This window comes from Anoplolepis gracilipes, chromosome 17, assembly GCF_047496725.1.
Source record: "Anoplolepis gracilipes chromosome 17, ASM4749672v1, whole genome shotgun sequence".
In the NCBI taxonomy this organism is placed as follows: Eukaryota; Metazoa; Arthropoda; class Insecta; order Hymenoptera; family Formicidae; genus Anoplolepis; species Anoplolepis gracilipes.
Genome location: NC_132986.1, coordinates 2,717,765 through 2,742,837, shown reverse-complemented (window position 1 = coordinate 2,742,837; position 25,073 = coordinate 2,717,765). Strand labels below are relative to the sequence as shown.

The following is a 25,073-nucleotide window of genomic DNA, read 5'->3' as shown; positions in this document are numbered from 1 at the left end:
TACAATGATTAATGTACCTGTAACTCTCGCGAAAATTGACTTTGGAAATTAATTGAAACGTGCTACAACGCATTTCGCTCGTATTCGGGACGCGGATACTCTGTCTTTCTCGCACTCGCGAGATTAAAACCGTGGATTCCGCGGATCAATCGTGACGGCGCGATAGATCGCGATAGATCATCGCAGCTGTTTGCGCGCGCGTGAAAAGTGCGGGGGCGTGTAAATAACCCGCGACGTACCTGAAAGAGTAATCACAAATACAGTACACTACCTATCTATCCTACCTACCTACCTACCTACCTACCTATCTACCTATCTACCTACCTACCTACCTACCTACCTACCTACCTACCTACCTGGCTGCCGCTGGCATGGCCGATCGATTACCGTATAGCCGCGCGGTGTGCCTGCCGCCACGTACCGCAACTACGTGACAAATATTATCGCGATCGACCGACCTGCGCCGCGTTTGATGTGGACGCGTTTATGAAATGCCGACACGCCGATAATCATGCGCGCGACCGGCGCCCCAAGGCTAAATCCGATTTGTAATATTAATCCCCAGCGTCGCGCTTCGACGCGATTTCTTTTTCTCATCTCATCTCTCTTCTCTGTGTATGCGTGTGTCTTTGTCCGCTCATTTTCTCTCTTTAAAACTCTCCACGAGGGAGAAAAACGCTCTGACAATGAGCGTTGCATCTCTAACATTTTTAAATGAGAAAGCCAGCGTTAAAAACAGTTTTATACAAATATTATATATTTTTATTATTCTCTCTCAATTATTATTCTCTTTACTTATTATGATGATATTCAATTATCGGTCAGTATTTAATTTTGTACTCAATTTTCATACAAAAATTGTAGATATATTTTTTTCTTCTTTTTGCTACAGCAGCATCGGTAATTTGTGTCACGGGTCAAAATTTTCCGCGACTGTTTTTAATTATCTCGGTGTGCAAACGAAAATTCATGTAATATTCCTAAAATCCCAATTAAAATGTTAGTTAAAACTTAAAACGAAATATGTCGGCGCATGTCAACAATAGCCGTGTAAGCGTTTTCCAGCTACAAAGTTTATTTTCGCTTTGCTCTGTATAAAATTAATCGTGCGACGGAAACGATTTTGCGTGATTAATCGTGGGTATATAATTCATTCCGGGAGCGCGCGCGTTGTTTTTCCCCGATTGAGATTGTTCTGATTACAGCGTTATATACCGGGGGGATCGGATGTCAACGATCTGCGTTTAGCCGGCGCGATAAACAGCCTGAACAAACACCGGAGCGGAAAAGCCCCGGTGCTTTTAACTACCAAGCGGCCGGAACACAAATCTGTGCGCCGCTCTTTGTGCACTAACTTGTTTCGCGCGCGTTCCACTGGCAGAAGCAACTTCTCCAAACACGCCGGGCGCCATTACGAGAGGCCAAATGGATCGGTATATTTAGTTGACTTTGGCCCGCACTCAGATCTCGCGAGATCTCCAACAGCCGGTCGCTGCTGGGTCGTTGACGTACGACGGTATGCGCGCGCCAATTTGCCCAGCATGACATTTAGCGTATGCTCGTTAATTGCTCGCGCCATATTTTTCTACGGACATTGCCAATGGCGACATTAGAGCTGGACGATCGTTATTCATACGTTCCTGCGATTCGTAAGTGCGCGTAATAGCGCACCTTGATGTAGTCGGATTAAAAAATTAACGAAAGAGTTGGGAAGCGTTGGGAATTTTCGCCAGATATTTCGTCTATACGGCGGCCCCTCTCTCCCCCCCCCCCCCCACCCTCTTGTCCTCTCGTGGAAATTTGCGTGCGACGGGCTTGAGCAGACGGAAATCCTTATCTGTCGTCAGGCGGTACAGTCCGTCCACGAGCGCGTTGCAACACGCGAATATCTGGTGATGAGACAGGCAAGCAAGCAAGCAAGCAAGCAAGCAAGCAAGCAAGCAAGCAAACAGGCAGACTGGCAGACACGCGTGGACGCTCGAACGAGGAGGTGACTGTACGTGTCTCTCGTCTCGTCGTGCCCCTCTTCCGTCGCCTCGCGTTCTCTCGCTCCAACCACCCCCGCGTCCCCCGACGCTCTTCCCCCGTCCTCTCTCGCGCGCATACCGTGCCAGCCAACGAGCCGGGGGCCGGGGCCGGGGCCGCTTTCGCTTTGTGCGCGCCGGGGCGGCGGTACATCAAAGCCTTCTAGTTCCCGCTCCGGCCTTTGACGATCGCGTCGCGGCCGCTCGCTCAGTCATCGCTCGGTTGTAGGCGATGCCGGCGCGCCGTAGATGAGCGGCTCGCGCGCGCGCGCGCTCGCACGAGGAGCGCGGGCACCTCGGGATCTGTCGCGGGATCTTTACCGTTCGATAAGTACGTGGACGGGTGATCTGGATTTCGCCAGCAGAACGACGAGAAAGCATCGGCCATCGGATTTCTCGCGACGTTCGCCAATGTGCTTACGTGGCCGTGTGACTTTGAGGTGATTGCGAAGGGCAACGCGATTAGAAGATGTCGCCTCGCGGTGGCAAGTGCGCGCGTGTCAGCAAGGTGGCGTCCACCAAGGGGCGTCAAGCGCGCGCCCAACACGTCTCTCTGGATCTTGTGGAAGAAGAAGCAACAACAACAACGATGACGACGACGACGACGACGACGACGACGACAACGGCGTCGGCGACGGCGACGACGACGACCACGACGACGACAACGACGACAACGACGACAATGGCGGTGGTGACGACAACCGCGACGGTGAGGATGACGTCAAACGAAACGGCGGTCGCAGCGACGAGAATGGACAAGCCCGCGGTGCACACGGCGTGCAACGCCGAGGGTCGATCGCAGTGGTCCGGGCGCATGCGCCAGTCCCTGGAGAGCAGCTCCGAGCCAGCCCGTGAAAACGGTACCCCGTTGCATCGTGGTTATCTGGAGAGGCAACGACGACGGGAGAGACACGTCGCCGCGGGGAGGAAGTTTCGACCGGCGAGGTGCGCCACCGGTTCCTCGTGCTCGTCCACGTCCTTGTCGTCGCCGTCACCGGCGCTTTCCTCGCCCGCGTCCTCCTGCGCCTCTTCGCGTCGCTCCACTTCACCGCCGTCGTGCGCCTCGTCACCGACGCGTTCCTCCACCTCGTCGTCGGTCACGAGCGATCCGCTAGCGATCAAGCCAGCGACCGGGAAACGAAAGCGGAACAACGTCGTCGCGGGAACAAAGCAGGACAGCAGCGACAGCGGAGCGGCGACTCATGGAGCGACGGAAACGGCGACGATTATCTCCTCGATCACTGTGTCTACCACGTCACCGTTCCCCTCCCCCGTGTCTACGTCTTCGACGTCCTGTCGGACGACGACGACTACGCCGCGCGGTCACGTTGGCGATCACGGCCTCGCGCACTCGTCTTCGTCCGCTCTTGAAAGATTGAGAAGTGTCCTTGAAAATTATGATCGCGGTCGGATCTATCTCGCCCATGTCTGCTACCTGGACTGGCGGGATCTGCCAGGTAAACGACGCGGCGGAGGCCGCGATGCTGCCAAGAGCAGCGAGCGGGTGTGGGTGGTGGGGGCGGCGGATCACGAGGGTCATCATCGGACGCGATTGTTGGTGGCCGGCCGTCACTGGCGGCCACGTTGCCTACGCAAGGTCAACATGCTGAGCCAGCCGGTGGTGTACGCCGGTGGCGGCAGGGGTTCCTTAACAGCCGATCTCTTCCTCTGGTGGTTCCATCACGAGTTTGCTGTCACAGCAATGGCGATGCATCCGGATGGTGCCGTGCTGGTAGCGGAGAGCGCCGATTACCTACCGCCGGAAGGTGACTGCGTCGCTGCGGATGGGCTGGTGCGACTATTTGTGGTGCCCAAAGACTGCATGGAGACCCGGCTCGTGATTCGAGAGCTGAGAGTGCGACTGGCCACCGGGTTACTGTCCAAGGCACGCTGCGGTCTTTACCGCGACAAACTCTTCTCGAATTCGGGCGAGGAAGTGGCCGACCGGTTAGACGCGTACCTGAAATGGTTCACACTCAAGGAGGCATTCGCGGATTTTCATCGTGCCTGGCTCAGCGTTCGGTCCGACACTTTTGTTCGCAGCTGGACGTTGCCGCGAGATCGCGACGATCATTCGTTAGCGGGACGTAATGGCGCCATATTGCCGTCCAGGATCGACACGGTGGATCAGGAGGAGGACAGAATGTTGCTCGTCGAGTTGCAGAATCTGGCCAGGGAAGCCGGACTGGAGGTCGACGACGAAGAGCTCGGCAGGTGGATTGTCGACGAGGAGAGTGCTCTGGCGCGTCTTGTCAGGAAGCGGGAGCCGGACGAGGAACAGCAAGGATGTCGGGTAAAGATCGAGGCGGAGGACAAATGGTCGGAACGCAATGGAGACGAAGATGAAGACGGAAACGACGGCGTTGAGGAAGACGACGACGAGGAGGAGCCAACGGCCGAGGAGGCTGTCGGGTTACTCTCGAGGGTACTCACCTGGATGGAGAGAGAACCCCTCGATCCAGGACTCTTGCTGACGGTCAGATCGATGCGCGATACCGTTGCACTTATGGTAAGCGGCTGATAAGAGACAAACCGCTCGAGAGAGTCTCTATTATCGATCGGCTGTGAGACGAGAAGTGGGAGAGCAAAAGAACGAAGAGAGAAAGAGAGAGAGAGAGAGTGAAAGAGAGATAAATAGAAAAGTGAGACGAGAAAGAAGGGGGGGGGGGAATCGCGCGCAATCTTTCGAGTTTACGAGCAGATTGAACTAATTTCATCGACTGTCACTTGACAAAGAGCGACCAGAGGGTTAAAGAAGTAGTGGGCGGATTATACTGCTATGCCTCGAGAAGGGCACTCGAATTCGACGATACGCGAACGGAAAGGTCGAACGAACCCTCGAGAAGTACATTCCTCCCTCCATATCCAGTCTTTGCAAATTAACGCTCGAGCTGGTCCTCGATAAGCATTCCCCTTCGAGGCGAATCGAATTGATGGATATCGCGTTTCTTTTAAGAGTCGTGAACTATAAGTCCTCCGGTGTTATCCTTGCGCCTTTCATGCCATTGACGTTACCTAAACCTGGTCATGTGATAGGTATTCTCGACATATACACGGTATACATTATATCACGCGTACGTCATATGCAGACTCGAGGTAAACTACGTAGTACCGTAAGCAGCGGATAAACAGCCGATTATTATCAGCGTAAAGATAACGATTGCTGGCGAGAAAGATTGTCCAACTGATACATATTATTACATACATTACATGCATTACTATATTTATAATGAATTAGTGGATGTGTGTATGTGTGTATATTATTAGGAATTTAAAAACATTTCAGATATTTTTTCGCATTTACCATAATATATCATAATGTAGAAATATTATAATTATATGAATTACCCTGCGGTGTGTCTCTCTTCTCTTCAATTTCCAGCGAAAAACTACAACATATATTAATTGTTCTTTCATAAAAATATCGCAGAGTCTTTGTAAAATTCTTTTTTAAAACAGACTTTACAAAAATTCGGCGTTTTTAGAAAGAAAGTAATTTTAGAAAAAAAATCGGCAAAACATATATTTTAGCAGATAGAAGATTCAATAAGGCAGGATATATATATGTACGTATTCAGTATATATTAACATTTGTTTACTCTGGTTTACAGGCGAGCAAAATGGCAGGTCTGGCGGGGACGCATCCGAGCGGACTGCCCTTCTTTTGCCCGAACGGAGACCATCTGACGCAACCACCTCCCGCCCATATGGGCATACCACCCTACGGTGCTCTGGACGCTGGTAAAGCCGCTGCCGCGGCCGGTAAGTGTTGTTGTTTATCACCCACACATCTTTCAACATTTTTTTAACGCAACAAGTTTCAATCTCTATTTTTTTTTATCGATTCTTTCCCTCGCAAGAATTGATTGTTGCATTCTATGATCTGTGGACTATCACAATTTCTTGTATCAAGAATAATTTATAATTTGGTAAAATTTTTGTATATATATAATTATAATTCATTATAATTTAAGGCGCTACTATAAAACTATAATAATAATTTATATTTATTTTTAGCGTCAAAAGGTTTCACGTGACTAAAAATAAAGATAATTTCGTCATTTTTTATCACGCGACGATCTTTTGACACTAAAAATGAACGTTGAACATCAGCATGAAAAAACTGAACACAACCTATAAATTTTTAAATGTATACTTAAATGTTATGGCGAATTTTTATACAAGTTTTATTGATAAGATAAGCGTGTCTTTGTAAGAAATTAGTAAATCGTTTTTTATTTGATATAGTTGTGTTTGTTGAAAGTGGATTCGATATTCTCGTATTTTATAAATTTAATAAAATCTTGGGGGGCGGTAGAGAAATTGCATTTAAATTCTACTAGGGGAAGTTGTTATTATATAGATATAAAGTAAGCTTTATCTATTTGAAAGATACTAGGAATTTTAAGGACATTAAGAATCTTTAGATTAAATATTGTTGATATATATGATATATTTTTAATTATTTCAAAATTATTACAACTTATAGTTATTTGTTTCCATTGATAAAATGAGTAAAAATTTTTTGTCTAATTGTGATGTAAAAAGAGAGAGAGAAAGAGAGAGAGAGAGAGAGAGAGAGAGAGCGAGAGAGCGAGAAAGAGAGAGAGAGAGTTCGGAACTAAAATGTGAAGTCAATAGACACAGATGCAGCTTTACATAAATTGCATTTATGTATCAACTTTTACAGAAACGCAAATATACAGCCACGCTCTCTCTAATAATATAATAAAACTTCATTTGGCGCATGCACTTTTAACGTGAACTTTGGACTAGCGCTGTATCATTCCGCCCCCTTCCCCTTCTTCTCTACGCGTATCGGTTGAATCAACAATTCTTTCACGAAGTTAATCCGCTATTGTCCGGCCAAATATTGACGTTCCTCTCCAATTGTAATTGATGGAATACTTTTCGTCTCGCTTGCGCGTAATCGACACGCTTTGCTTGAAACAGAGAGAGAGAGAGGATCGTTTTATATATAATTTTATTGTACCGAGCTGCGCAAATATTAACGTAACCGTTGTAATCTGCCACCAAGCGAGTCCGGCTTTTGCGCAAACCGCGTTTGCGATCGTTAACATGCGTTGATGCACGTTAATCTTCGTTACAGTGATTTGATAGACAAAACAGCAAATTACGATTAACGAGTGTTATGAATAAATTCACAGTAGATAAAGCTATTATATAGATATTATGCTAGAGGTATTAAATATTAAATCTAAATTCAAAAGTATCAAGTATTAAATTTAAATCTCTAAATATACGGATGAATACACAGAACAGCGCGGTGCAGAAACTTAGAAATATCTCTGCATTCCATCTCTCTCTTTCGGATTAATCACAAGCGTATTCTTAGGCTGCTCGAGTTAAAAGATCGCTGATAGATGTCGTTACTCCTAATTGAAGGAGTAATTTTTTACCAAGTCAAGAGTCACGAGATCTAAATAAGGACTGTGAAGAGAATGAAGAGAACAACTTGACTGAAAAGAGAGAAATAGGCATTTTGCAAGAGAGAAAGAGAGAGAGAGAGAGAGAGAGAGAGAGAGAGAGAGAGAGAGAGAGAGAGAGAGAGATTGGCGAATTGGCGTCAAGTACGAGAATAAGAGGAGGACTCACCATTAGGCTAATCAGCTGGGCATGCAGCTCCCTTCTAGCGTGGGTCAAGAGGATTTCCACTCGTCCTCTCTGCTTCTATCTGTCCTGGACCCTTTCCTCTCCACGCTTTCTCCCTTCTATCAACTTGGAATCATCGTGAAGATTCTATCCATCGGTATGTTGACGTGGCCTTGAGAAGTTTCCAAGTAACGTCATCAGAGAGCTTGACGCGTTCACTTCCGCAAACTAAACTTATCTCAAGACACGGTTGTCGCAGTGTGAAACTCAGCGAGTTTTCCTTACCGCTTTGTCAACATGTCTCGTTCCTTCCCGCGCGCGATATTTTTTATCTCCCTTGGAGACCTCGGAGTATGTAAATGTTGTTGATAACGTTTATGCACACGACTATGGCGCGGTGGCTCGGGTTCTTTGTCTTGCAAACGAGGGTAACGTTTTGTCTCTTCTCGTGAATCGAGATTCGATCTCACTCCGCTTTGCGTCCCCTTCTCGATCGCTCATGGAACGACCATCTTGTCCTCTTCCCCTTCTTCACTTGCAACATCTCGAACCACCTACTCCGTTCTTTCCCTTCAGTTTCATAGTATCAACCGAATACCAACTTTTCTTTCTCCCTGTTTGTCTTCTTTTACTCCGCATTTCATTCACTTCGTTCGTCTCATCTTGTTCGACATCTTTTTCTTTCTCTCTCTTTTACTTCTGATATGTTTCTAATTAGCTTTTCCATCTGTCATATTTATTTAAAAATTTTATTATGAAGAACCAGGTGATAAATAAACGAGATGGAAGGTGGGAAATGGTGATGGAGAGAGAGAGAGAGGGAGAGAGAGAGAGAGAGAGAGAGAGAGAGAGGGCGAGATGTAAAGAGGGTGGAGATCGCTGCCGACGCAACCGCGTCCCGACGTTTCGTTTCACCGGGGCTTCGCCATTGATCCGCTTAATTTCTCTCTTCTCCCTTTTCTCTCCTCTCTTCTCTCCCTTCTTCTTTGTCCTTCTCCGCCTTCTCCTCCAGTCTCTCCGATGTTTCGTGTGCCCTTCTCTTCTCGTTCCTTTTTCCTAATTCTCTTTCCACATCGGGCGAACCTCCGCGCTCTACAGCTCTTGACAATGAATGAAATCGATTTGCTTCCTCATTTTTACAGTCTTTCTAGAGTAATTTTTGACTCCATTCGCAAAGATACTTGGCTCTGGCGGTGATTTAAAATTGATTAGCTTTATATTTTACGAGAAGCAATAATTGATAATAATTCTGAGGCAAACATTTTCTAACAAGAGTAACGCACTTTGTCGAATAGCAATACCGACTAATTAGCCGGTTATGATTTAATTAACATCGGTGTTGGATAGCGTTAATTTGTCTTGAACAAAATCGATATCGCGAGCGTGAAAGGGTGCGATTGCGTGTGTCGGTTTTGAGCTAAACAACCGCAACAACACGTACCACCTTGCACCGTCTGCACTTGTACGAGCTTCCTGCTAAGCCCCTTGTCGACGACCCCACCTATTCCTCGTCACTGCCAGCTGCGACGTTTCGGTCGTGTAATCCTTCGCGAGAGGATTGTTCTATTTTTTTTTCTGTCAGGGGTTAGCATCCAATTTTAGAATTTTAATATTGTTATAATTTATATTATCGCTTTTCTTCTCTTCTCGAGGAGTTCTCTAATAAGCCGCCAAAATAGAAGATGCTAACTTTATGTTTTCGTTATGTTTTTTCATACTTTGAAAATTAATATTTTAGTTTCAATTAGAATCGGCTTAAATCGTAATAGAATTGTTACGATTTCGTGTTTCTTAACTTTATTAACGTTGCAATTTTAATTAATTGAGTCATCGTTTTTAGAAATAGAAATGGAGGAAGACAAAAGAGAGAAATCAGAGAGTGTGTGTGTGTGTGTGTGTGTGTGTGTGTGTGTGTGTATATATGTTCTATTTTTTATTTATTTTATTTTCTTCTTTAATTTATTAAATAGATAAAATTTAGTTTCCGCCTTGAATCTTTCCACGTTGATTCACATTTCCGCTCTCATTCCCGCTCCGTTCATCCAGTTTTCGAGCCCGTACTACCGGTTTCCGGGAGCCGGAAGAATTCACAACGGTAAAGTCTAATAGAGCGAAATAGGCGAGCTCGCGTGGTGGATTGGGTAAAGCTACGAGATGTGGAATGGTCGGAAAAAAGAACTCGCGAGTTAAAATCGACTTCTCGGCGGAGGCAGAATAAAGAGCGAAACGCGAAAACGAGAAGGAGAAGAAGAAAAGAGGTAGAGAACGCGTGGTACACGGAACATCGGGAGCTTGAGTTGTTCGAGAATAAAAGAGTAATTTTCCGGGTGGTGAGACGCTGATAATGGGGTTGCAGACTGCCGAGTCGACTGGAAAGTGATTAAGCACACATGACGGAACCTGCGGACTCGCCAGGATATTACGAAGTACCCCTTTCCGACTCGCCCATCCTTCTCTCTCTCTCTTTTACTAGCGTTTCCTTGGCCCTCCTCTTTTCTTCCTTGTTCTCCACCCTCACAAGTTTCCTCCTGTCCTCCCTCTCCCTCTTTTTCTCTTTCCCTTTCTTCACGTGCTCTCTTTCGTAAATCGTGCTCCCAATTCCCGGTATTCTCTCGAGCATCGCATTAGACGAATAGTAGAAGTATTCTGGTTCTATTGGATGCGCGTGTTTCGATCCAGCCAGCATCCAGCGGGCTCATCTTCGTCCCCTTTCCGCCGTATCGTTAACTGAGCTTAAGCCCGGCCACGTTCGCTCAAATTTAATCCCGTCTGTTCCCAGTCCAATTGCTCGATAATTCACTGAATACTAAAATTTTTAGACTTTGATCTCGTCTTTATTTAATTTTTTTCATCGTCTCATCATATGACGTCAAAACTGAACTTTCTCGTAATTAGAATGGGAGGAAAATCAAAAGGGGCAAATGAGTGAGAAGCTGTAACTTACGTAACATTCAAATATCAGTGCTCGCATAATGTGTAATTTACGCTACGATTGTCATACCTGTAACACGACGTAGGCGAATATATATCGTGTTGCACACGGTACATCTACATACAAATTCACGTGCAAGATAAAATATCGGATTATTACTTTTACGTGGGATTAAATTTCGTTCCGGTCGCCATTGTTTTCACGGGCTCGAGTGTGCTTCGTTATTCAAATGAGATTAAAAGCCCTGGGCTGAGTGGTAGCCAGGTCTCGTTACAGTCGAGTGGCTAATCGTCGTTATGCGAAGATCGAAAGTAGCTCCATCGCATCAAAAAAAAAACTTCAACATCCACGCGTTTTGTGCACGCCCTCGCGAATCGTTTTATTCTTTTCCGCCTGTATTATACAAATAACGCCGGAAAATGAAAATAACGTATTCATTTTCCAGAGAGGATAACAACTCTAATTTTCTCAATAAGAGATGACGATAAAGCGAGATAAAAAGATAGAGGAGAGGTAGGTATGTAAAACTGACGAGACTTTTTTATTTATTTATTTATTTTTTTTTTTTACCGTTCCATAGTAATCTCTAGTTGAAAACGTGAGAATTTATATTCACAGATATTTATTGGAAATTACTCCCTATTAAATTGTATCGCAATTTCGATATAATAGAACTTTTCATTTCGGCCAAGTTTTACGGAGCGAGACAAATAGCCAAGAGCGAGATGATAGTTTAGATTCATCGCGATTGTTTTCGCCGAGTCTGAGTGCGGTTTCGTTATCCGAGCGCAAATTTATCAGGCTCTCCCGGAGACGGAAGGCCGATCTCTTTACGGTCGATCGGTCGGTAGTCGTTACACAGCCGGGGATTGAGAAGTGGCCCTATTCGGGGAAAACCACGCGTTGACCGATTTCAGCGCGCGCGCACGAGGGTCCGGGAGGGGAAGATTGTCACGGGGAATATGCCTCTGGGACATATTCGCCCGCAAAACGCAAAAAGGAACGGGGTGGGAACGAGCTCTGGAGAGTCCATCCAATCCGTTCGCGTATACTGCATCGAATGACAGTAGAAAAAGAGAATGTGGCAACGGCAGAGGAAAGGAAAGAGAGAGACAGAGAGAGAGAGAGAGAGAGAGAGAGAGAGAGAGAGAGAGAGAGAGGACGTATTGGCCTCGTCAAGCGGTTTCAGGCTTGCCGATACTCCGGGCGCTTCTCGTCGACCCTTATGAAGCCAATTACACTTCGCCTCGCCAAAGGCACCCCACTTACACCCGCGCCCAACATTCCCCAGGTTCTCTTCTCTCTCGGAGCCGCGATCGGTTCTGCGGCACGTACCAGTTAGATACCGATGTAAAAGCGATATACATTGTCCGTTATTCACCCCGCGATAGCCACGTAATTTTAGTTTGTGTTGTTTGAGTAATTGTTTTTTTTTTTTTTTTTTTAATGGCTCCAATCTTCAGTTCGAGTTGCGCGTATATTCTTCCTAAAATTGTGCAATCTCCATGCTGGACGTAGAAATAATAATTCAGAAAATGATCAAAAATTTACAAATTATTATTATTTTATTCTTGTGTTTAGTAAGGATTTATTTAGCGATATCCTCTAATTACATTAATCTCAAACAAATAACACGATTGTCAACAAATTTTTAATGAGACAATTTGCACGTAAACTCCGCCAATATAATAACGTGGTCTTAATCGCAATTATGTAAAAATCAGATTGTAATCGATACCATTCATCCGTCCATTTGGACGTGTTATACGGCGTTAAATTTCATCAACGACTGTTCTCTGGGTGATGATTCCGATGGCGTATGCATTCCACTTCGTGTCGGGTACTAGTTACAGAGGGTGCGGCCGCGCACGCTGATCAATGTCTGTTCTCTCTTTCCATGAAAGAGAGAGACAGAAAGAGACAGACAGTTGGTACGATCTCTCCGTTACTTCGTGTGTTTGTAGTGCAAACTCACGCGATATATTAAACGCATAGTTTCCTTTTCGTTCAATTGCATCGTTTCTTTGATCTCACCGTAATAATATTTATTCTGTATACGTTAATGTGCATGAATAAAAATGCCGACGCGCTCGTTTGCGCATTGAAAAATGCAAGAGTTCCTTAATCTTTTATAATAAAATAATAACATATATTAATTATTTATATGTATATATATATATATATATATATATATATTAATATTATATATATATATTAACATTTATAATATTTAGAATATCTGTGTTCTCTGGAAAACCTTCCCAGAGATTTCTTTTTATCTCGTAAAATCAGGAAGTACTCGTGCAACTTTATTGTGGAATTTTTAAAAAGATTGTCTCTTTTTATCATTTCACTCTTACATTGCGTTACATTGAGATAGCGATATGTTTTTCTACATTGTTCAAATTGTTTTTACAACTGACAAATCATTATTATATACATGTATAAATGCTAAAAAGTGTCTTAGCTATCTTTTTTTATATCTCTATTTGACAGAGATAAATATTTATCATAAAATACATTTATGAAGATTGTAAATTATATATATCTGTTTAAAATATATTATAGATATCTCGTTATTTATATAAATGTTTCAGGAAAATACTGAATATGTAGTATTATACATAAGCTTTATTATAAATCTTGGTAATAAAAAAATAAACATATTATCCTAGCAAAAAATGTGTTTATAAAAACTATTTTTTAATTACATTTAAAAATGAAGTCTTCGTTTTTCTTTTTTAAGTAGAAAATATTAAAAAGTGCACGCAACGAAGAAATTATTCTAGAAACTTGCATCTAAAAATTCTCGAATTTTATTTCAAATATTGAACAAAAGTACCTGAAAATGAGAAGGATATTTTCCGAGAATTCTTTTTACAAAATTTGAGTAGATATCTTGTAATATTAAAAAAAACAACTATTATCTAGAAAATCGTATACATTAGTTACATCTATATTAACTTTATCTTACTTTCGAACAGTTTAATTTCTTGTTGCACCTTTGATCGCTGCGAGTGACTCTGATTTGCTTGATTAATTTAGTTTTTTGTTTTATATATCTCAAGTGCCTATATTTTAATTATATTTTTTGTAATAGAACAATATTCAAGAGAAAAATATTCAGCATCTTGAATTAAAAAATTATGGGAAATAATTATTCCTTTTTTTTTGGATTTGAAAAATATTATTTTTCGTTGAACTGTGCGATAAGTTAAACACTTTCGTTCTCACATGTAAAATATTGATGCACGGATTTTATCGATTAAAAATAATTGAAAAAAAATATTTTTCCGCAGCGAGATTCGCGTGCCTCGCACAAATCGTGAAAACGATCCATGTAGCGTTCGTTTATGCCGTCTAGCTTTTTTTGATTTCGCAATCTCGCCGCGATTAAATTGAACGTCATCACTTAGTGACCGTAAAATTGGTCACGCCGCCAACTAATGAAAGATTAAACGTGTTATGGCGCCGTTCATCGCGAGTGCGAGATGTGGCCGGTTATTTTACATCCTGCATTAATTCACGCGAGTCTTGGTTATCAACGACTGAAATGATGTACGTAAGAATGAAAATGACGAGAGCACGCTTGATATAAGAGTGAAAAATAAAAATTTGTTATTCTGCTCTAAACGGAAAAATCTGATATACACGAATGTAGAATAGAATTTTGTACTCTATCATTTGACTGACCACGAATGATTTTTTTGTTGCAGGTCTTACGAGAGCACCGATGTACCCTTTTTCGACGGGCCAGTATCCATATCCCATGCTTAGTCCGGAAATGACGCAAGTCGCTTCCTGGTAAGTCGACGTTTATTCAGGATTCACTTGTCTCGGGATTTTACATTACAAAGTGTTTTACATTTGTTCTCTTTCGAACACTAGTCACGAAATTTATATAAAAATATATAATTCATAATTTTAAACGAGGAAGCTCCAGTTTTAATTTAATTTTAATATAATTACATTTATACTGTTTTGCGATTGGATGCGTATAACAAAATATTACGTAATATTATTATAATTTTAATTACAGACACATACATATAATATTCGACCGAATATACGCGAATCAGAGCGATATTCAATTTCGCGAGATAAACGCGCGCGCGCGCGGCGTCCATAGAACAAGAATCATTTTACACACATTCCTGGATATATGCGCGTTATATCATATTTTATATTAATTACACACGTTAAATAATCGATTCGCGCTTCGCAGTAAACGCAAATGAAAAGTAATGGAGAGCATCGAATTTCGATCATATTGCCAATGCGGTCCTTGGCGATGAAAATTATCCGAACACTCGACGCAAATTGTGCATCGCGAATTGCGCACAAAGATCGCTAAATATTCATAAAAGTATAAAAAAAAAAAAAAAAAAAAAAAATACACAGGGGAGAAACGTCACGTGGTCGGTCCTTTGCCTTGATAAATATTTCCCTTTGGGGAGAATTCTCTTTTAACGTAAAGTGTGCGAATTTGCATGATAAACGTCGTCGGTGGATTTCTCCGGTTCGAGATATCCTGTTCTCGTTAATTCCCTCTCTCGTTACTAACGAGTACTCGGAACACGCGACGCCCAAAAGCGACCTTTCGTTTAACGGCTACCGTTCTATTATATATCGCTAATCGAGGACCCTCGAAATAAAACGTACAGATAATTGCGACACGTTCACATTCGCGTCCAGTTCTCCGTAGAAAATCTCGACATATCGTCGTATGAATGTGTGGACGGCTTTCGAGGTCGAGGCGGTCATCCTCTCAGTTCCGGTCTATTAGATCCGATACGGAACCTCTCTCGGATACAGAATCTCGTCGTCCTTGCCTCATCTCGTAGATGTCACCCTCCTTTAGGAGACAGGTCCTCCTCACGATCAGGTTTACGCTCGGAGTCTCCGCGCGTGTGGTTTCCCCTGCTCGTTATTTGCTTTCTGCTTGAATCGTTCTAAATTGCGATTTTCCACGGATGATTAGGCCCTCTTCTTCTCAATTAGAAAGGACTTACGGTGGTCCTCGCTGACTCGAGACGGGCAGCTTTGCGTTTGAAAAAATAGCGATGACGTCGCGCGTACACAATTTCGCTCTCGCGGTTTTCAATTTGAGTGGCTTGAAAAGAAGAGTAGGAAAGGGGGGAAGGGGGAACGAAACGCGAGAGGACCACTTGCGATAATGAGAAGGTCGGCGGCGTTTTTATTATTACGCAAAGTGCAGAGTCTGGCTTCTGGATTCTGGATTCTGTGTTCTTGACAACGAGAGCGCGAGCAGCACGTTCGCGAAGAGGCACGTACTAATTACTGTTACGAGTCGGTGGCCCGCGGTGTTAATGATAATTAATTAATTGTGTCGACACTGCATGCAGATATTGCTGCAACGCTTTCCTGCGCTTTTCGACGCATTACTTGCGATGTCGTATCAATATTTTTGGCCATTTGAGCGTAAATATATAATTCGAACCAACTCGAGTGATAAAAATTTCAATTAATTCTCTCTATTTATTTTTATTATTTATTTCTATTCTCTTTTCCTTCTTTATTTAATTTGTTTAATTTCGTTTTCTCATTAGAAACATAACGCGATATATTCGAAATCGAAATAATAGTAATTAGAGTCCCATCATTTTTGCTCGATCCCATTCGCGCCGTCAAAATTGTGCGATTGCCAAGACTCTCGCCTTAGCTCTGCATGCGCGAATATGATCGATTTGCGAATCAATGTTAGCCACGCTGCGATCAGTCGAAAGAACCAAAATAATACCCAAGTTAAAAATAATAATAAATTTTAATAAAAAAGTCTCCGCTAAGGCTCCAAGATTATATCCACAAGAGCATAAAAACTCTTTCGGAGGACTGTCACCTCGCACTCAATCTTGAGTTTTGGTGACAGTGTGTGATAAACTCTCTGCAAAGTCTAATGTTGACGAAGGGAAAAATAGTTGGTCTTTCTCCTCGTTGCTAGTTAAATTCGCCAAACTGAAAGCTCCTTTGCGCGTGAATTCACTTTCTAATGTCACTTTCAACTATCGCGCGATTCGTTGCAGCGTTAGCGGAAAGACAACGCGATAAATTTGTAAATAATTTGTATATAGTTTATGTATATTAAACGTTTAAATACAGACAGATTACAAAGAAAAAAACTAGAGTTCATTATGCGCGATCTCGCTTCATAATCCTTAACTCTGCTCACACGATAAAAGCTTTTATCCGAACAGATGATATTTATACGTAGTTTTGTAAATAGAACTTCTCATATAATTCTTGCATAAATATTTTTATGAATATGGAAAAAGGAAATATTTCGCGTTACTATGAAACGAGCGGATCGATTAATTCGCGAGTAAGTTTCCTCTGGCTTTCGAGTATGTTTCGGGAAAATATCTGCCGTACGTATGATGTGACAATGATAAATATTTACAGGCACACACCGAGCATGTACCCCATCTCACCGGCGAACGCCGGCTTTCGGAGTCCATATCCCACGAGTTTACCCATCACGAGTTCCAGTTTACCAAGGTCAGTAAAACTATATGCTTAATAATAATTATTACGAGCGAGATAGCGAACGGCTTATTCGCCCCGTTTACATCAGCGCACGATGAAAAAAGATGAGATTTTTCTCAATTTATAGACTCTGTCCTCTTGATTTTTCAGTGATCTCTACCGGTTTTCGCCGACCAGCCTGATGCCGCCGCATCCTGGTCTCAGCCCGCATGCACACGCGTTGGCGTCGCACGCGTTGGTGTCTTCGGCGCCGAAGGCGGATCACTCTACCCTGGATCACAATCACAGGTTCGTTGTTTTCAGTCTCTCGGTGTCGCTGGCGGCATCTGAACACCCGACAGCAAAACCAAGCATTGATTATCCCTGTTTATGTTTGTATGCCTCTGATATCATAATTCCCTTCATTCTTCCGTCATTACCAGTGTCTCTTAAATTGAATCAGTGAAAATGTCACTGATTAAAGCAGTGACACAAGATTTCTCCAAAGATTAATGTCTTTTTCACGTTTTATCTCTCACTAATTAGATAGCAAAATTTCACTGCAAATATATATTTGAAATAAAATATATATATATATATATATATATATATATATATATATATATATTAATATTAATATTGAAATTTAGAATTATATATATATATTTTTTACTTTTTTTAATTTTTAAAAATTTTTATTTTTAGCTGTAATAAATTCATAAGAAATGGTGTAAACAAGTTTTGGTTAATAATTCAAATATTTCTTTAACGATATATTGCTATAAATTTATCTTATATGTAATATTATAATAAGATATTTTTTTTAACTATTACTGATAAAAACCATCGTTTTAATATTAATTGATTCTTTCAATGAAATTTCGACTATAGTTATATACTGATTATGAGGCCATCATAAGCAATAACTATTTGCTGTTTTCAATGATAATACACTGATTCTGTTTAAGAGAGATTTCATTATGTTCCTTCAGCTCGATGAACTTTTTACGTGAGTGATTCATTCGAAGACGGTGTTGGCGAAAATCCCGAGATGTTTAAAGCAATAACATGTAAACAATTTTACATTTGCGCTAACAATCTCGAACGATTACTGTATCGATGATTATTACAAATTTTCATATCTCAAAGAAAAGAGAGAAAGGAAGAGTGAGAAACACACGCACGATGAGAAAGACGTCATAATCTTCAAACAAAGATAGAAAATTTTTTTAATATAAACTTTTGAAAGTAAATTAAACAAGTTGTTTTTCACGGCATTTTATCTGTCGTCGTTGATTAATTATATTATGTGGATATAATTAATTTAAAGTGCGTACGTTTATTTTTTATTTGCGTGCGGATGAAACTCGTCGAATAAAGAAGAAACATCATTTGCAAGTTGATAAAATGAATATTTGTATAAAAGACCTATGTGGAAAAAAAACTGAGGTTTTAAAAATATTTAAATAGAAAATGATGATCACGCACAAATATCATTAATATCCAGTGTTCCATTGTGACAAACATCATACTTTTCATTACAAGAAAACATTACATTCGCTGGATAAAAATATGTAATCTTATATTGGAAAAAAACAACTAGAAATATATCTAGCGATAATTGCTAGACTGCATAGCAAATTTCAATCATGGAATTGCATCGTATTATCAATCAACAAATTATCCAATCAAGAGAGAGGGACTCTGTCGACCGACGGACCAATATTTCGCCGACGGCCAACTGTTTATATTGTTAACTCAATATTATCTATTATCGGACAGTGTTTCTCTGCAAGGATATTCCTGCTCCTTCAGCTGACCGATTATCCTCCGGATGGCACCCTGCGAGGATCTTCCTGACCACCCCATGATCGCATGCCGATTTAGCTCAACGGATTCAACGGATTCTCACCCCATGAAACGAGAACGGGCCGGCGATCGATAATAATGCCTGAATAGCGCTGACAACTACAAGATCGGGGTGGTCATGTACCAGCATAGCGCGTCTGCTGATAAGGAAGCGTCGCGTCGCGTCACGTCGGGGGTGAGATACGGATAGTTACGACGCGACGACCGTAGGGGGTAGCACGTCCCGATCTACCCTCGTGCACTCTTCTCTTTACCCTTCCCATCAACGTCGTCGGGAGAGCGTGTATAACACTTATCGAATGACTCTCTCCGCACAGCGTCTGCGCCTGCTGCCTCGACGCCGCCGCCGTTGCCGCCGCCGCCGCCGCCGCCGCCGCCGCCGCCGTCGCCGCCGCCGACGCCGCCAGTTATGTATTGATCATTACCCTCTTAAACAGATTTCTAATTTACATTAGTACCGGGACGATCGCCCTCCCCGCACCCGCGTGGTGGTGGCACACAAAGGCGCGTGGTCGCGTGCGATACTCGCCGCTCTCTGCTCTCTACATATATACGTCGCGCGCAAGTGCGAGATGTCATGGAGGACCAGCTGACGCGGCGTCCTGGTCCATCGACGACGCATCCACGAGGCTGCTGGTAGCGTCGCTCGCTTTTCCATTCGCGCGATACGCATTTGTACGTTTATCTCGTTTCGGAGATAGGGGGAGGCAACCATTAAAGTAATGCCGTATCAGTGACACAAAGAGTCTCCTACAATCCCTTTGCGGTAAATCGAATGTTTTCAATATTGGTGAATAAATGGCGAATAAATGGCGAATAAATGGCGAATATCGTGTTTCGCGGAGATGGATTAGAAAATTTGTTTTTAAATTTTTATTCAGTCTAAATATCGAGTCAGCGTGAAAGTGCGGGCATCAAAGATCACACCGCTCTGTTGATCGAACAGAGTTGCACGCGTGGCCAGGGCCTTGTTCGGGAAACGCTAGGATCTAGAGGAAGAACAACAAAGTTCCTTTGACGATCCAAGACTGACCCTTAAGAAGCTTCGCCGTCCTGCCAGCTCGCCGTATCGTTGGTGAGTGGCAGCAGGACAGCCAGGGTTGACCGGTGGTCGACGACAGCGACGCCACGACAACCCGCCAAAAAAATAAAAAGGACGAGTCGCAACGGCACGCAGGAGAGAAAGGCCACGGAGAATGCGATATTCGCCGCGTCCCCCCCACACGCTCTCAGAATTGCAGAGCCGGCGGATGGTAGGGTTGTGTCTCCGATCGAGAGCCATGAATCGCGATGATGCCATCCTCGCGCAATCCCGCACCACCGCCATCCCCCTTCCTCCTCGCGCAACTTCCCCCGGCCGCCCCCAGACTCGCCGATAATCAATCGTCGTAACACCGGTCGGTGGTGATTCCGCTGACGCCAGGAACGAGCGTGGCGCGTTTGAGACGCGGCGAAGAGGCGAGGGGAGAGAGACAGACGGAGAGGAATCCGACGCGCGAGGATACGCGAAAGAGACACTCGTCGCAGAGAAATACGAGGAGAGGAAAGCAGAGGTGCTGACGCGTCAATCGGGAGAATTTTCGTGCGTGCGTGCAAACGTCAAACGGGAAATCGTGACGAGAGAGAGAGAGAGAGAGAGAGAGAGAGAGAGAGAGAGAGAGAGAGAGAGAGAGAGAGAGAGAGAGAGGGTGCGTTTTCGCGATACGAGCGCGCTATAGTCGTTGGCGTCGGACGAGAGATAGACGAAAGAGCGGGGGGAGGGGTGTTTGCTGGGTATACAGGGGGGTTTAGCTGCGGCGGAGGGGAGACGCGGGAGCAAAGAGAGAAAGAGAGAGAGAGAGAGGCAGAGAGGGTGGCGTATAGAGAGAGGCGGAAGGGAAAAAGAGACAGAGAGATATGACGAATGGGTGACCGTGGGATGCCGCCCCTGGAGACATTTCACCGCACGAATCGCCGGGCGACGAAGTCGCATCAACGACTGGCGCTGTTAAAGCGAGACGAGAGCGGGCGGGAGCGGGCGGGTGTGCTAATGTAAAAGCAAAACGACAACGACAAGGACAACGACGGTGCGACGAGAGCGATAATGGTACCGTTAGCAGGCACGTCGGACGACGTGCGGATGACAACGTGCGACAGACCCGATTACAGCTACGTACGTCACAACACGGGATCTTCCGGATGCGCGTAGTCACCGTCAGCAGCAGCGTCTGATGGACCGCCACGGACGGCGTGTAAGTGTCGCCGTGTGCGCCACCGCCGCGTACGTGCTGTTTACAACTCTGTGACCGGTTTATGGAGCCCCGCTTCACGCGCTCGCTACAGCGCGACGCGAACACGAGGATGTGAATGAGAGGAGAGTGTAAACTGTCGAGTGGCCAAGCACGGCTGGAGCAGAAACGAGATTATCTACCCGGAAGCGCTGTTGCTTCTCTTGTGATAGGTGTTAACATTGGAGAATAACATGAATCCGAGATGAGGTCAAGGCTCTCCACTATCCACTAGTGCCTCTCCGCTAGAGTGAATATCTCGGATAGTTTGTTGTTTCGCTTGGTATAATTTGCTGTGATAATACCTGCAATATAATTAGAGTACGCGACAGAGCGAGATTGTTTAGGATCGTTCCATGGATCGATTTGGATCATCTCGGCGGTGTGCCCGCGAGTAGACACGAGGCAGCCCCGTATGTGGCGATGGAGCCAGCCGAGTGCCTGGAGCCGCTGAATTTGGTGATCAAAAAGGACGACACTGACGACAGCGGACCAGTGATCGGGGACAAGATCGCATCGGAGGCGTCGATCGACGAGGAGAAGGACGCCGTTCTCGCGGCCGAGGAGAGTGCGATCGAGGATAACATGGCGATATTCCAGGACGCCGTCAAGTCCGCCGAATCCGGCGGTTTACCAACCGAGGATCACAAGCTCTTGACTGCGCTCTACATGAGCAGCCTCATGCAGATGTCGAGTCTGAGCGCGCCGCGCGGCATCGCGCCCCCACCGTATGGCGCTAGTCAGCAGCAGCAACAGCAGCAACAGCAGAGTTTCGTTCAGCTGCTGGCGATGGTGGAGGCGCGGCACCGTATATGGCAGCAGATGAACTGGCCGCTGCCGCAGAACTTCCTCAGGAGTCCGCTGACGTTGCCACCAACCGCGCCGCCGTATTTTGACGGCGCGACGACGACGCCGACGCCGGCGCCGACGCCGAACCTGACTGACCAGCTGTCCCAGAACACCGCGCCGACCTACCCCTTGTCCTGTGCGAAACCCGAACCCCTGAATCCCGAGGCCAAACAGTCCTACTTTAACAAACGGTACACGCGATTGCTGTACAAGGATGTTTATGTATTGGAAAATTAACGCGCTAAATATCTCTTTTTATATATGTGTTGCAGGTCTACGATAGAACAGAAAAACTCCACGTCGTTACCTACGGACAACTCAAAGGCCCAGGATACGGGTCAGCAAAATAATCAAGGTAAGTATCACGCGGTTCACGCGCAGGTAAAAAAGAAAATCAGTAGCGTGACACATGGATATGTCACTTCTAGACGGTACGAGTTATTATTTATTTAAAGCTCTCTCATCGCCTTTACTTGATCTCGACGCTGTGATTTTGACAGATAAAAAGAAACCCCATATAAAAAAGCCTTTGAACGCGTTCATGCTGTACATGAAGGAGATGAGGGCGAAAGTTGTGGCAGAGTGTACCTTAAAGGAGAGCGCCGCGATCAACCAAATATTAGGGAGACGAGTGAGTAAAAACCTTATAGTTTAATTATATTTTTTATATCAAGTTCTCAAGTATAAATTATTCCACATCAGAGTTACTAACGAATCTCAATGTCTCGATGTTTATTCGAAGTATCAGTTTTATTATTTAGTTTCATAAATCGTTACTTTACACAGAATGTATCATTTTCAATGTGTGCAGCTTCCGATAAGATTAAATTATCACGCTCTGATGTAAGAATAATTAAGATATGCGAAAGTCAACATTCTCTCTTAATATAAAGACAAGTCTCTGAAAATATTTTAGGTATTATTTTTAATTTTTTATCGATCGTAAACTTTAACTTAATCCAGAAGACTTTAAACTGCTGAAGATAAATTTTGCTTATAAATTAATAATCAGAACTTTGATTTCCTCTATGTAAATTGAATATATAATTGAATACAGTGAATATTTTTATCGAATAACAATACGATTCTGATTCCGTATCATTCTGCTGATGGACTGATGAAGAAAGAGAAAATGTTGATCTTGCCTGTTAAAAATTTCCAGAAGAGTTTTCATTCTGAGTACTGCATGCATCTTAACGCTTTTATCGAGCAAATAGTTTACCGAGCTACCAATCGGAGCTAACTAACCGTACCTACGTAGTATCTCAGTACGAATAGAGCATTGTAGGTGGGATCTAAGGAAATCTCGGATTCGCCTTGATAGAAAAAAAAAAAAAAATACTGTGACACACGAAAAGGGAAGGGTAGTTTTCGCGGGTCTCTTGGCAATGATAGACATGTCTATCTTTTGTCGCTAATGGTAAATAAGTGAGAGAAAGGGACAGAGAAAGAGAAAGAGAGAGAAAGAGGGAGGGAAAGAAATAACCGGGTACGGTGCACGAGACTGTGAATCTGAATTTTGGGGGTATGACACGCAGTGGCACTCGCTAAGCCGGGAGGAACAGGCGCGGTATTATGAGGCGGCCAGGCAGGAACGCCATCTGCACCAGCAACGATATCCTGGCTGGAGTGCCAGGGATAACTACGGATATGGCAGCAAGAAGAAGAAGAGGAAGAAAGAGCGCTCCGCAGATCCCACCGGAGGTACCACTTTCCAGTGCTAGAACAGCAGGCCCTATAATAATAATAATTCATTATATAATAATAATTGCTATATACCTAGAGTGGTTGATTGAAACGATCAAAGTCTCTGTGCGTTTCTTTTTTTTCGTACGTTTCGTTTTTTTTTTATATACATTTTTTTTTATTTCTTATAGTTTTCTGGCATTCACTCTGTTTCGTACAGAATATATATATATATGTATATATATATATATATCCATACATATATATATATATTTCTCTTGGATATTTTATATATATGTACATATATATGCATATATGTATATTTTTTTCGTTTTTCGAAACTGAATTGGATTGGATTGTCTGTGGGGATTGTGGGGAATGTGGCGCAGCAGAGAATTGAAAAAGAAAAAGGAAAACGGACAAGTTCAAAAAATAAAAAATATAAAAAAAAAAAAAATATAAGAAACGAAAAAAGACACGGTGAAAAAATCAACGCGGACTCTCGCGCGGCATGCGATCGCAATTTCTCTTTTTTTTTATCTGGCCAAACTCCCTAAAGCGGTATTCGTTCTCCGGTGAGCAAGAAGAAATGTGACGAGACGAGTTAACGTCACCTGATGATGCGATAACGAGAGCGAGAGTGAAAACCAAAGCCTTTAGGTATGGGATGTCTGGTAGAGCCCGGGGCCTCGCTTTTTCTTCTCTTTTTTTTTTTTTTTTTTTTTTTTTTTTCCTCCATTTCTCGCCGCGGGACGACATCTGCTCGCAATCGCTTACCTCCCAAGACGCGAGTCGCGCTCGCGGCGATTTAACGAGAAACTGTCCGCCGACAATATGTGTCTCGCTTCCTTGGAAATTTTCATTCCTCTTCCTGTCTTCCTTCTCTTATTCCGTTTCTATTAACATCCACATAGTGTACCTGAAACTGAGCATTTTTTTCGGGAAGTTGGATGGCTTTTCGTGACCAAGTCTCGCAACCTCCTTTGAGGTCTCACAATCAGTGGCGTGACTCATATGGAGAAGGACTGGGGCAGGTGACGAACGGAAATACACTGGAGGATACGTTTTGCGCTTTTTTTGTTTGTTCGAAACATGAATGCCTCAATAGCGCCGAAAGGAAGACGAAATATTATTGACTTATCCAGCATTAATAATGAAAAAATAATTGTCTGGTTAATGGCACACATTTATAAATATTTTCAATCTTCCAATTTTAATAAATAAATGTGAAATTAATGATGTAATAAGTAAGCTTGAGTTTGTTTGCGTCGAAATTATATTAGTACATTATTAATATTTGTCTTAAGGATTATTTATATATATATCTTTCAGTGATCGCGAGAGTGTACA

The 25,073-nt window shown here is 43.5% G+C and overlaps 1 protein-coding gene across 5 annotated transcripts in view; it reads left to right on the top strand.

Moving 5' to 3' along the window:
* Positions 1-2,167: 2,167 nt before the first annotated feature.
* Positions 2,168-25,073, top strand: part of LOC140675283 (uncharacterized) — a 32,672-nt gene continuing 9,766 nt past the window's right edge. For 2 of the 5 annotated variants that reach the window (XM_072909616.1, XM_072909615.1), the window contains exons 1-8: positions 2,168-4,533; positions 5,636-5,786; positions 14,286-14,373; positions 16,990-17,085; positions 17,224-17,361; positions 22,310-22,392; positions 22,538-22,668; positions 23,576-23,741. In XM_072909616.1, coding sequence (XP_072765717.1) covers positions 2,494-4,533; positions 5,636-5,786; positions 14,286-14,373; positions 16,990-17,085; positions 17,224-17,361; positions 22,310-22,392; positions 22,538-22,668; positions 23,576-23,741 — 2,893 coding nt within the window. In that variant the 5' untranslated portion in view covers positions 2,168-2,493. The remainder of the gene's footprint in view (positions 4,534-5,635; positions 5,787-14,285; positions 14,374-16,989; positions 17,086-17,223; positions 17,362-22,309; positions 22,393-22,537; positions 22,669-23,575; positions 23,742-25,073) is intronic. The other 3 variants (XM_072909613.1, XM_072909617.1, XM_072909614.1) reach the window with 3 other exon arrangements.